Raw genomic sequence first — 11,152 nt, 5'->3', positions numbered from 1 at the left:
TTTAACGGTTCCGTCAATCCTGCTACAGTGGCAAATGATTTAATCTGATTTCATATTAATTAAAAACGAAAAAACTAACACTACGGGTTAGGTATCAGACTTTAATCTCAGCTCTGAAAATTAATTGCGTTCGATTTTAGTGCTTAATTAATCCCCTAATTTACTTCCCGGCCGGCCTCGCTGGCCCTGCAGTGGGGCCGGCTCACCCAGTGGGGTTCGGGCTCCAGGAACCCCCTCCCCGAGCCGGCTAAGGCCGCTTAGCCTCGGGGTGTGGGGCGGGGATGGGTTTGTGGGGTGGCAAGTTGGATTTTGGGGTGGGTTTTCGGTAAAATAGCCATAAGCGGGGAAGGCAGCGGAACCCCGGAGCACGGCGCAGGCCGGCGGGGGAAGGCGCTGCCGCCGCACCACTCCCCCCGGTCACCTTCGGCGGGCGGCAGCCATGGTGTTCCTGCCCGACGAGTCGCGGTCGCTGCCGCCGCCGCCGTTGCTCAACAAGGGCTCGGTGTGGCTCGGCTTCGCGGGGTGGATGTCGGCGCTGTTGGACAACGCCTTCAACCATCGCCCCGTCTTCGGAGCCGGTGCGGGGGGACGGGGGAAGCCCGAGGGGAGGGGGAATGGAGCGGGGTGCGAGGGAAGGGAGGAGGTGAGGAGCTGGGGAAGGGGCTGTGTGGGGTTTGGGGTCTCTGAGGGATAAATGAAGGGGGAAAGGGGAAGCAGCTAAGGAATGAGGAACTGCAGAGGAAATGGGGGCGGGCGGGCGGATTTGGGGTGACCTTGAGGGTCACAGGGGCTGGGACTGGGGAAGAAGCCCCGAGATCCAAGGCTAGGGGTGGGTAAAGGGAATATGTGGGCCTGGGAAAGGGGTGTGTGGGATTTGGAGTCACTCTGAAGCATAAATAAAGGGGAGGGAAAGGGAAACAGCCAGGAGTGAGGGGCTAGAGGAGGTTTGGGGGCTGCAGGAGCGGGTATGTGGGATTTGGGGTGACCTAGAGAGATGTAGGGGCTGGGGAAGCGGAGGGAGCGCTGAGGTAAGGGAATGGGGAGATAGAGGGAGTATGTGGGCCTGGGGAAGGGGTGTGGGGCTTGGGGTCACTGAGGGATAAATGAAGCGGGGAGGGCAAGAGAGGGAGCCCTGAGTTCGGGGGGGCTGTTGGAGGGGAAGGGAGTTCTCTGTGTGATTGTGGGGATGGGAGTCAAGGGCTGGGAGCCCTGAGGTGAGGGATTTGGGGAACTGGAAGGGGCTGGGAAAGGGACATCGTTTGGAGGTGGAGGGGATCTGAGGTGACTCCCTGAGGGTGGTGGGAAGGGGAGGGAGCCCTGAGGAAAGAGGGGCCTGGCAGGGGCCATGGGAGCTGTGGGTACTGCAGGGACCTTGGCAGGGGCAAAGCAGGGAGAGAGGAGTGCCTGGGGAAAGGGGGCCCTGCCTGAGGCCCACGGGGAGCTGGGAGAGCTGGGGACAGCTCCTCTCTCCTCCTGCTGCAGGCATCCACCGGCAGGTCCTGTTGGCTACCCTGGGCTGCGTTGTGGGCTACCACCTGGTGAAACGCGCCGAGTACATGCATGCCAAGGTGGACAGGGAGCTGTGCGAGTACATCAGGCACCATCCAGAGGACTTCCGGCGATCAACAGGTACACTCAGCTGGCATTTTAGGAGAGACCTCAGCCTGCCATAACCTGTGTGCAAAGATTTTGCTGGTCTAAGGCTTCCCTGCTCCTTCACAATCTAAATTGCAGCAGGCTAAAGGATTTTCTAATGTGAAAATAGATGTTGTTATTGAGCTGTTAATAACGCATCGATGACCGCCTCTTCCTCCTAAAAGCTCATTTTAGTATAAAAGTAGCAGAGCCAAAAAAAAAAAAAAAAAAGGATAGACCAAACTTGTACCACTGAAGAAGAAATAATGGAAATTAGAAATCACAGGTTTTATTCTTGTAACTTCACAATTGTACTGCCTATTCCTGTAAAATGCCTGTTGCATTGTTGCCTGTTGCATGTAGATTCAGAAATCTCATTATGAATATTCAGAAAACAAGCAGAACAAGTGAAAAAAGAATAAATAAGAATGGCAGGAAACCTGAATTGGTGTTGGCTTAGAGCAATGGTGAAGAACAGGGTTTTTTTTACTACACATAGTCACTGAGCCCAACGATGCAATGGCAAATTTGGGTGAAAATTGTCCATTTTCTAGTACAGTAGAGTTGGGGGACTCTGGCAGTTGGATTGTGGTCTGCATCATGCCATGTTGGAAGGAGTATGAAGAAATAAAAAGCTGTAACTACTGAGATTCCTCCACAGGGACCTGTAGAGCAGTATGGGAAAAAAAAAAAAAAAAGTTGTGCATTTAGTTACAAGAGCAGCTAATAGTTTGCTGTGGGTAGCAAAAATCAGACTTTTGGTGGCTTTGTTAACATCAAAGATTTAGTATGAAACATCTTCTGAATCGACCTCAAATGCTGATTAGGTTTTCCCACCTCTTGCAGGAAAGAAAAGAATAGGGCAGCTCTTGGAGGATTTCCAGCCAGTTCGCTGAGTGGTGACACATCACAGAATGAATTCCTGCCATCCTGAGAACTTCAGCAAGGTGACTGCAACTCTTGAACCGTCCATGGCTTAAAAGATGAAACTTTACTCACTTTCATATAATAAAAGCTTGATTAAATAGTTATTGTTTAATTATTTGCTCTTCTGTTCCTTTATGGTTTGTCAGTACATGGATGACTGATACTTGTAACTGAATAATAATTTTGATTGATGTTTTTTTCAGTTGTTTTAATTGCAGGAATGGAAAGTTGTTCACACAACATATATTGTATAAATCCCAGAGAGCAGTTCTGTAAGTTCATATGTTTTACTTCTCAGTGGCATTTCTCCTGACCCTTGAACATGTTCTTGGCCAGCGCCTGTAGATGCAGTACCCAAAGTCTCGCTGTGAAATTATTTCTGTACAGCTAAAAAAATACATGGTCTACTTAATTAATTCTATCTCTATGGTTTTTATTATTATGTTGCTTTTTCTTTCTTGATAATAAGGATCCAACCTTTCTGTTGTCCCTCTTGGTTGCTGGCTCCTGAATCCAAACACTGACAATTTCTGGGGGCTGAGGAGGTGGTGTTGATTTGGGTTTGGGGGATTCTTACTCATTTTGCATTTTGGTTCAAAACTAGGCTTTATTAGTTTTCTTCCTCACATTGAGCTTAATGCCAGGACACTGCTCTTTGATGGATATGATGTCCCTAAACAGATTTAAAAGAAGTGCTGCCACTCTGATTTTGTTCAACAATCTGGAGGAAGAAGATCTTTCCCCGTGCTGGCCAGCAACAGTGTGGGTACAGAGCCAGCACCCCCTGCCACACCAGGATGCCTGATCTGCCCTGTCTGCCCACATCCCCCTGGGACCAGGGCAGGAACCTCTCACCAGCTGTGGCCAGCAGCAGTGGCCAGCAGCAGGGCCCTGTCAGGCCTTGGCACATCCCTGGGGCAGCGTGGTGCAATGCCCTGCAATCAGAGCAGGCACAAGGTTCCTGTGGCACACCGGGCTCGGAGCCAGCTGCAGGGACAGCGGCTCCCAGAGAGAGGCCCACGGGTCCTGGGGGATGCAAGCAGCCCACAAGACGTCAGCAAACCCTTCCAGCTGCCCCAGGTCACCGGCCTTTGGGGACATCCTGCGTCACCCACTGGTCATGTTCAAGAGCCATGGTTGGACCTTCACCCCGTGTCCTGCTGTGACACTGCCCTGGGGCACCAGAGCCTCTCCGGCTGCTGAGCGCTGCCCAAGCCCAAAGCCATGGCTGCAGGGGACTGCAAGTGTCCCTCACTGTGACACCAGCAGGCTTTGACCCCAGCCACCCACCAAGGCCCACACAGCCACTCACTCACTGCCCCACCAGCAGGATCAGAGAGACAATCAAGGGCAAGAATGAGAAAAGATGTGGGCTGAAATAAAACCAATGTAATAGGGAAAGCAAAAGCCATACATGCAAACAGAGCAAAGCAAGGAATTAATTCATCACTTCCCATGGGCAGGTGGGTGTTCAGCAATCCCCAGGACTGCAGGGTCCATCACAGGTAATGCTGACCTCGGAAGACAAAGGCCATCATTCCAAGTGTGGCTCACTTCTTCCCCACACTTTATATAGTGATGTGTTATCGTTTGAAATGTCCCGTGGGTTGGTTGAGATCAATTATCCCAACAGTGTTTCCTCCCACGTTTCCATGTGCTGCAGTCTCTACACCAGAGTGGCAATACAGAAATGAGAAAAGAAAATTAACTCCACAGCTGCCTAAACCAGCACAGCCAGCAGTGTTCTCCAGGGAACACAGATCCCACCCTTGAGCAACAGCCAGATAAACCACCAGAGGGACATTGCCCGCTCCATGGTCCTCTCCTCAGCAGGACCCAGTCCCCATCCATTCCTTATGGTTCAACACCTGTCTCAGCAATGAGCATGGAGACCAGGGAGCTCCAAAGGCACAGCTCCATCATGTCCCAGCCAGAGGTGCCATTGCAGTGGGGCTGGCCGAGGACTCTCCCAGTATGCCCCTCATGCTCCGTTTCCTCTGGATATCACAAGACTGCAACATTGCCCAGACTGAGGAGAGACAGAGAGCAGATGAGCTCTGAAATCCTCCCTCTGTCTGGAGGGAATTCTGTTCGCCCTCAATAGGGAAACTCGCTGACTGGCAGCTGCTTTCCTAGAAAAGCAGGACTCCTGGGTGCTGGTGCAGTGAGATCCTTGGGTCCCAGTGGCCACAGAGCTGGTGTTTGGGCAACCTGTCCTCAACGCACCGTCCTCCCTGGGGAGCCACGCCATGGCTCAGGAGAGGGAAAATGTCACCCTCATGTCCAAATGACTATGTATAATCCCCAGTGCCTCCTGCTGAGACATCTCCCATTACTCTGGATGTCCCAAACCCCTCAGAACTGTCCTTGACCACCCTTGATCCTGGCCATGGCCCTTTCAGAGAGGGCACTTCTGGGTCTGGCCTCAGCTGCCTCCACCAGAGCCCCCAGTCCCCTCAGCAGTTCACACCCCCACAGCTGGCTGGAGACCCTGTCCCTGCTGCCCATGCTGGGGAAGGACAAGCCAAAGCCAGAGTGGTCTCAGCAGCTGAGAGAAATGGCGTGATCAGGAGAGAGGAGATGGGAATCTCCAGTGTATCCAAGGGCTGGGGTGTCTGTACATGGATCTGGGATCTTGGGGCAGCTGCTGCCTAGAGGGGCTGAGACCTACAGCTCTGCTGCCCCTCACTGTTGCATGACTGGGCCGAGTGCTGGTCTGACCCGCATTTTTTGTGCACAGAAATCAGGCATCACCTTTTCTCTGTGTTGCTGTCAACAAAGGGATGAAACATTTCAGCCTGAGGCTGGTGACACAAAGGAACAGGTTGCCCAGTGAGTTTGCACAGGCCCTGAGGTTCAACACACTCCTGAGTCACCTGTTCTAGTGCAAGATGTCCCAGCACACAGCAGAGCATTGCACTAGGTGATCTCTGAAGATCCCTTCCAACACAATCTCACAGCTCTGGGATTCTTTGTCCCTTTCCCATTTCCCAGCATTGTCCTGGAAAGATCCCACCCTGCAGAGCCAGTGTCCCCCTGCCATTGTCCCTGGGGCACTCCATGAGTGAAAGCAGCACACTGACAACACTAGCTTCCCAGGGATTCTTTTATTAGAAATAACAGTGGGAAAAGCCCTTGGAGTCCAGGTACCAGCTGGAAAAGGGCTTGGCAATCTCCAGGGACTGTTGGAAGTCGAGGAGACAACACAACACTCGCAATTTGGTGCCACTCTTTGAAAATAAAGAGGAGGCCACGAGCCTGCAGCCCTTCCAATGGCCTTGCCAGCACAGCCGGATGCTTCTTCCTATGAGGATAAGGCACCATCTGATTCTGCAGTGCTCACAGCCATCTCCGGTGCCGATGCCGGCAGATCCCATCAGCTGCCACGGAGCGGGGTATGCCAGCGGGACTGGGGAGAGCCTGCAGTGGCCAGCCACGGGGATGTCTTGTGCTTCCTGACACCAGCACCTGTCCTGCAACAGCAGCATTCCTTAACTCCAAGGATCATCCCAGGGGGACACAAGGACCATCACCCCTGAGTCCACACACCCTGAAGCCCAGCAGTCTCTGCACAGAGCAATGGGCCAGGCTCCCTCCTCCAGCATGGAGAGGGATATCCATCCCCAGCTGAGGGGACAGCCTCCATTCCCAGGCCCTTCCCAGCACATCCCCACCCCTTCACTGCTGGGCACCTCTCCCAACAGGGAAGCCACCCACTGTCTTGCTGCCCCTGGACTGTGCATGTCCCCAGGTCTTACCTGGTGGCCAGGACAGGGTCACCAGCTGGGCTGCCCCTCGCTGAGGTTGATCTGCTCCAGGATCTGGCTGTACCTGCGGGTCAGGGCGTTGGTGTCCCTGGTGAGGTGGGTGAGGACCTGCTGCAGGCCAGTCAGGTGCTGGGACAGGCGCTCCTCGAGCTGGGCATCCTCGGCCCCGTTGCTGTCCAAGGATATGTCGCCGTCGGTGTCGGCACCGCTGGGGCTCTGGTCACCCCCAGAGGCCAGGCCTTTCTCCACCATGGGCTTGATGGCCTTGAGGAGCTGGTAGCGCTCGTAGAGGTCCGTGCGGCTCTCGGCAGCCGGGGCTGCCCCCTCCTCCTGCGGGAAGACCCCTCGCAGCAGGCTGGGGAACATCACCTCCTGCTCCATCTTCTGCGTGGCTGAGAAGTACTGCTCCATGGCCCTTCTCCTACAGCTCTGGCACTGCTGCTCTGGGCTCTTCTCACAGGCTCACTGCTCCCTGGCCCTGCGGGGGCTTTTTATGCAGTGCTGAGGCACGGCCCTCCCCTGCTGTCCTCCCCTGCCAGCCCTGCTTGGGCTGGATGCCCTTGGGGTCGGGCTTGGCTCCAGCCCAGCCGGGGCTCGGCCCTGCTGTGTGTCCCTGGCTCTGTGCAATCTTTCCTGGCCCAGCCTCCCCGTGGCCTTTACCTGAGCTTGCCGGGGGTCCTGCTGCCTCCCCATGCCAGGAGCTACAGGGTGGTGGGCAGCCAGGAGGAGAGGTGCCCAGGGTCTCTCCCGTCCTGTCCTGTGTTATCTCAGTGCCCCAACACGTTCAGTCCTGGGGCCCTCTGCCTGTGGCTCCAGCTCCTGTGCCCAGTTTGGGAAGGCTGCAGGGGACAGTCACCTCCCCTCGTTCCTGCTGCCATGCGCTCAGGACGTGAACACTGCGGGGACATTGAGCAACTCCTTTAGCACACACAGGGAAATCTGGAACACACTGGAAATTCACTGGAACATTGTCCCACTGGGTGTCTGGGGGACAATGGAGCCTGCTGGTGACCAGAGATTTGGGTGCCCAGAAACTTCCAATGCCCCCAAGCTCCCCCTGCATCCAGCAGAAATGTGGACAGGGACAGGGACATGAGTCCATGATGTGTAACTGCTGTGGCAGCAGCACAGTGCCATTGCTGCCCCCAGGGGATTGTGGACATGCGTTCCCTGCCATTGTTGCTATTCTGGGAGAGCAAAAGCCACAGCCAGGGCACCAGACAGCATTGTCTGTCCCTCCATGTCCCTGTGGCACGTGTAAATCAGGGACAGTGGTTCTGTGTGTGGAAAGGCTGTGGGGTACCTGGTTCCTTTTCCTACCCTTTGTGCTGGCAGCTCTCCCTCTGTCCCAGCCCTGCCACGCACTCTTTGCCCACCCTTTCCCCACCTGTCCTGGCCCCCCCTCTTGTCCCTTTCCTTGTGTCCTGGCATCTCTTTGTGCCCTGCCATGGGGCCCATTGCTGCACCAAGGAGTGTGGGTGCTGCTGGCCCCGTGCAGGTGCCAGACAGAGCCTTGGCCACATCAGGGCACCTGTGGATCTTCCTGGAGGTGCAGGCACATCACAGGGCTCTGGGCATAGAGCGACGCAGTGAATGATTTGCCCTTCTGCTCCCCCCACCGCCTCCCTAGCTGCTCATAGGGAGCATGGCAGAATGTTTGGGGGTAACACAGGCTCAGCAGACATTGATGGCTTCCCAGGTCATTATCCTTGGGTCATGAATAATTGCCAAATCCTCTCTGGGCCTCTGAAGATCATGTTTGCCAAAATTGCAACCATATATCTCCCACATCCGAATGGGAGACACTGGGTACAGCTTGGGAGTTGCCGCTGCCAGCAGGGATGGCAGGAGTGGGAGGGCAAGGACTGCTGCTGTTGGAGCACAGTACAGCCACAATGGGGGTGCAGCATGGCTGGCTTTGGGCTGAGCTGAACTGGGGTGCCCAGCCCTGGTTTGGTGCCCCGGGCAGGCTGCTCAGGACCAGCAGGGCCCCCAGGAACTGCACTGATATCCTCAGGTCTCTGCTGCCACAGACACCCAAATTTGGGCAACCTCAGCCCTGACCTGGCAGGTCCAGCCCCTGTCCCAGCCTCAGCTCAGAGTGCAGGTCGTGCCACCACATGTGTCCCCAATGTCTCTGTACCATGCCGGGCACATGCTCCAGTCTTATCCCTCTGTGGCACCAAGGGAGGGGAGCGTGGCACCATGCTCAGCGTATGGAGCTGGGAGGAGAAGGAAGAGGGGCTCAGTCAGAGGGACAGCAGTTGTCTTGCCAGGTCAGCATGACATGCTGTGGAGCCCTGCTATGGGAGAGAGGCCAGGTGGCAGAATGGGCACATGGCTGGGCTAGGAGGGGACAGCAGGAGGGGACAGTGGGAGAGCTGCCAACACTGAGGGTTGCAAAACAGGGGAAGGAGCCCATGGCCTTTCCCAAAATAGAACCAATTCCTCCAATTGCCACATACTGCAAGATAAGAAGGGACAGGAGTCCTGGCCATTGACCAGCCATGGTCTGGGGCTGATGCACTGGGACCCACAAGCCAGGTCAGGCACAGGACAGGCCTCAGGGGGTCTGGGCCAGGAGCCGGGGCAGACAATGAGGAGGAGTGCCCCAGTTCTCTCCTGTCCTTTCCTATCCTATCTCAACCCCCCCACCATGTTCAGTTCTGGGGTCCTGTGGGAGCGGGCCCACCTCCTGAGGCCTGGTGTGTCCAGGCTGCAGGCAGTGGTGCTGCTGGGAATGTCACCTCCCCCACTCCTCCCTGCCATGCACTCAGGATGTGAACACTCCAGGGACATTGAGCAGGCTCTGCCCATCACTGCCAGGCTGAACATGGCAGCAGACTCCAGTGTGGGACATCTCCCTGGGAGTGCTCTGCTGCATGGAATCCTGCATGGGTGTCCTGGGTTGACTATATCATGCTTTTATCCCCAGTAGTCTTGATCTGTTCATGCTGAATAATAAGTTCTCCACCTTTAGGACTTGTTGCAGAGAGTGAAAGGGGCAGAGAAGAAGCAGCAGTTTGTTTTCACACACTGCACTCACTCCTCCACATTCCTGCTCCTGGGCTGTGTTGTCTGTGGATGGACAGACAGCGGGACAGAGCTCTCCGTTGTTTAGTGAGTTTTAGCTAGCTGAGGCAAACAAGTTCCCTGGACTGTGGGGTTTTTTCCCTTTCTCTGGGCCTGTTCAAAGCTGCTCTGGCCTGAACACCAGCAGGGCACCGGCAGCTCACACCTGGGGCCCACCGGGCCGGGCCTGGGCTGCGGCATTTCCAGCGCCTGAGGGACTGATCAGAGACTGAGTGAGCTGAGCTGCAACCCGGGGAGGGGACTTTTCTGAGTTTGTGATCTGTTTTGGAGCAGCAAGGGGTTTTATTGTTTAACATTGTTTAGATTTTATTGTTTAATAAATAGGTTTTTTTCCACTTTTCTCCAAGGCCGTATTTCCTCCCAAACCGGATGCGGAAACGGACCAATGTAATCTGCGGTCGTAGAGGAGCCCCTCTGAGGGTTCTCTCCCATTTTTGCCCTGAACCAGAACACTGGGTCATGAGGACATGCAATGGTAACAGAGATGGGACCAAATGCCACAGAGGGAACTGCATCCATGGCACAGAGCTTTCATGGCCAATTGTGGGGCACAGGTGGTGCCACCTTCACAACCAATACCCCATCCTGGAGTGGACACCATGGCTTATCAATGGCCAGGACTCCTGTCCCTTCTTATCTTGCAGTATGTGGCAATTGCAGGAATTGGTTCTATTTTAGGAAGGGGCACAGGATACTACCTCCCCTGTGCAATTTTCAGTGTTGGCAGTTCTCCCACTGTCCCCTCCTGCTGTCCCCTCTTAGCCCAGCCAGGTGCCCATTCTGCCACCCGGCCTCTACCTCTCAGCCCTGAACCCACTGCTTCTCCTCTCCCTAGTGGGGTCCCCAATGGAACAGAGAGCATTTGTTAAATATTCATATCCGGAACACAAAAAGCTGGGGAGCAATCAGAGTCTGCTTGGCCCCGGTCCGCCAGGCTCTCTATGAGCAGGTTGAGATGCAGTGGGGTGAGCAGAAGGGCAAAGCCTCTCCTGTGTCCCCAATGCCTTATGATGTGCCTGCACCTCGAGGAAGCTCCACAGATGCCCTGATGTGGTCAAGGCTCTGTCTGGCACCTGCACGGGGCCAGCAGCACCCACCCTCCTTGGTGCAGCAATGGGCCCCATGGCAGGGCACAAAGAGATGCCAGGACACAAGGAAAGGGGCAAGAGGGGGGGCTAGGACAGGTAGGGAAAGGGTTGGCAAAGAGTGCGTGGCAGGGCTGGAACAGAGAGGGACAGAGGGAGAGCTGCGAGCACCAAGGTTTGCAAAAGGAACCAGGTACCCCACAGCCTTTCCACACACAGAACCACTGTCCATGATTACCACACACACCAGGGACATGTAGAGAGAGGCAATGCTGTCTGGTGCCCTGGCTGTGGCTTTTGCTCTCCCAGAATAGCAACAATGGCAGGGAACGCATGTCCACAATCCCCTGGGGGCAGCAATGGCACTGTGCTGCTGCCACAGCAGTTACACATCATGGAGTCATGTCCCTGTCCCTGTCCACATCCCTGCTGGATGCAGGGGGAGCTTGGGGGCATTGGAAGTTTCTGGGCACCCAAATCTCTGGTCACCAGCAGGCTCCATTGTCCCCAGACACCCAGTGGGACAATGTTCCAGTGAATTTCCAGTGTGTTCCAGATTTCCCTGTGTGTGCTAAAGGAGTTGCTCAATGTCCCCGCAGTGTTCACGTCCTGAGCGCATGGCAGCAGGAACGAGGGGAGGTGACT

General features: G+C 55.3%; 2 protein-coding genes across 3 annotated transcripts; one reads left to right on the top strand and one right to left on the bottom strand.

Moving 5' to 3' along the window:
* The first annotated feature begins 388 nt into the window (after positions 1 to 388).
* NDUFC2 (NADH:ubiquinone oxidoreductase subunit C2) lies at positions 389 to 2,974 on the top strand. The gene is made up of 3 exons (XM_058825093.1): positions 389 to 578; positions 1,483 to 1,629; positions 2,482 to 2,974. The coding sequence occupies exons 1-3, from the start codon at positions 440 to 442 to the stop codon at positions 2,529 to 2,531; spliced, it is 336 nt and encodes a 111-aa protein (XP_058681076.1). The 5' UTR covers positions 389 to 439; the 3' UTR covers positions 2,532 to 2,974.
* Positions 2,975 to 5,662: 2,688 nt separating this feature from the next.
* On the bottom strand, positions 5,663 to 6,787 carry LOC131554560 (thyroid hormone-inducible hepatic protein-like). Of its 2 annotated transcripts, none has more exons than XM_058800043.1 (2): positions 6,321 to 6,787; positions 5,663 to 6,035 (listed from the first exon to the last, which is right to left on the bottom strand). In XM_058800043.1, the coding sequence occupies exon 1, from the start codon at positions 6,738 to 6,740 to the stop codon at positions 6,339 to 6,341; it is 402 nt and encodes a 133-aa protein (XP_058656026.1). In that variant the 5' UTR covers positions 6,741 to 6,787; the 3' UTR covers positions 5,663 to 6,035; positions 6,321 to 6,338. The 2 variants fall into 2 exon arrangements, with proteins under 2 accessions (XP_058656026.1, XP_058656027.1); XM_058800044.1 differs by having other exon boundaries at positions 5,663 to 6,030.
* Positions 6,788 to 11,152: the final 4,365 nt, after the last annotated feature.

Source organism: Ammospiza caudacuta, chromosome 2 (genome assembly GCF_027887145.1).
Source record: "Ammospiza caudacuta isolate bAmmCau1 chromosome 2, bAmmCau1.pri, whole genome shotgun sequence".
Taxonomy (NCBI): domain Eukaryota; kingdom Metazoa; phylum Chordata; class Aves; order Passeriformes; family Passerellidae; genus Ammospiza; species Ammospiza caudacuta.
Note: the sequence above shows the minus strand (reverse complement) of the source record. Positions and strands in the feature narration are given on the sequence as shown.

Coding starts and splice junctions, on each gene's coding strand:
- LOC131554560 (XM_058800043.1), bottom strand. CDS start 6,740: ATGGAGCAGTACTTCTCAGCCACGCAGAAGATGGAGCAGGAGGTGATG.
- NDUFC2 (XM_058825093.1), top strand. CDS start 440: ATGGTGTTCCTGCCCGACGAGTCGCGGTCGCTGCCGCCGCCGCCGTTG. Junction 579..1,482: donor TCGCCCCGTCTTCGGAGCCG/GTGCGGGGGGAC, acceptor CTCCTGCTGCAG/GCATCCACCGGCAGGTCCTG. Junction 1,630..2,481: donor GGACTTCCGGCGATCAACAG/GTACACTCAGCT, acceptor CACCTCTTGCAG/GAAAGAAAAGAATAGGGCAG.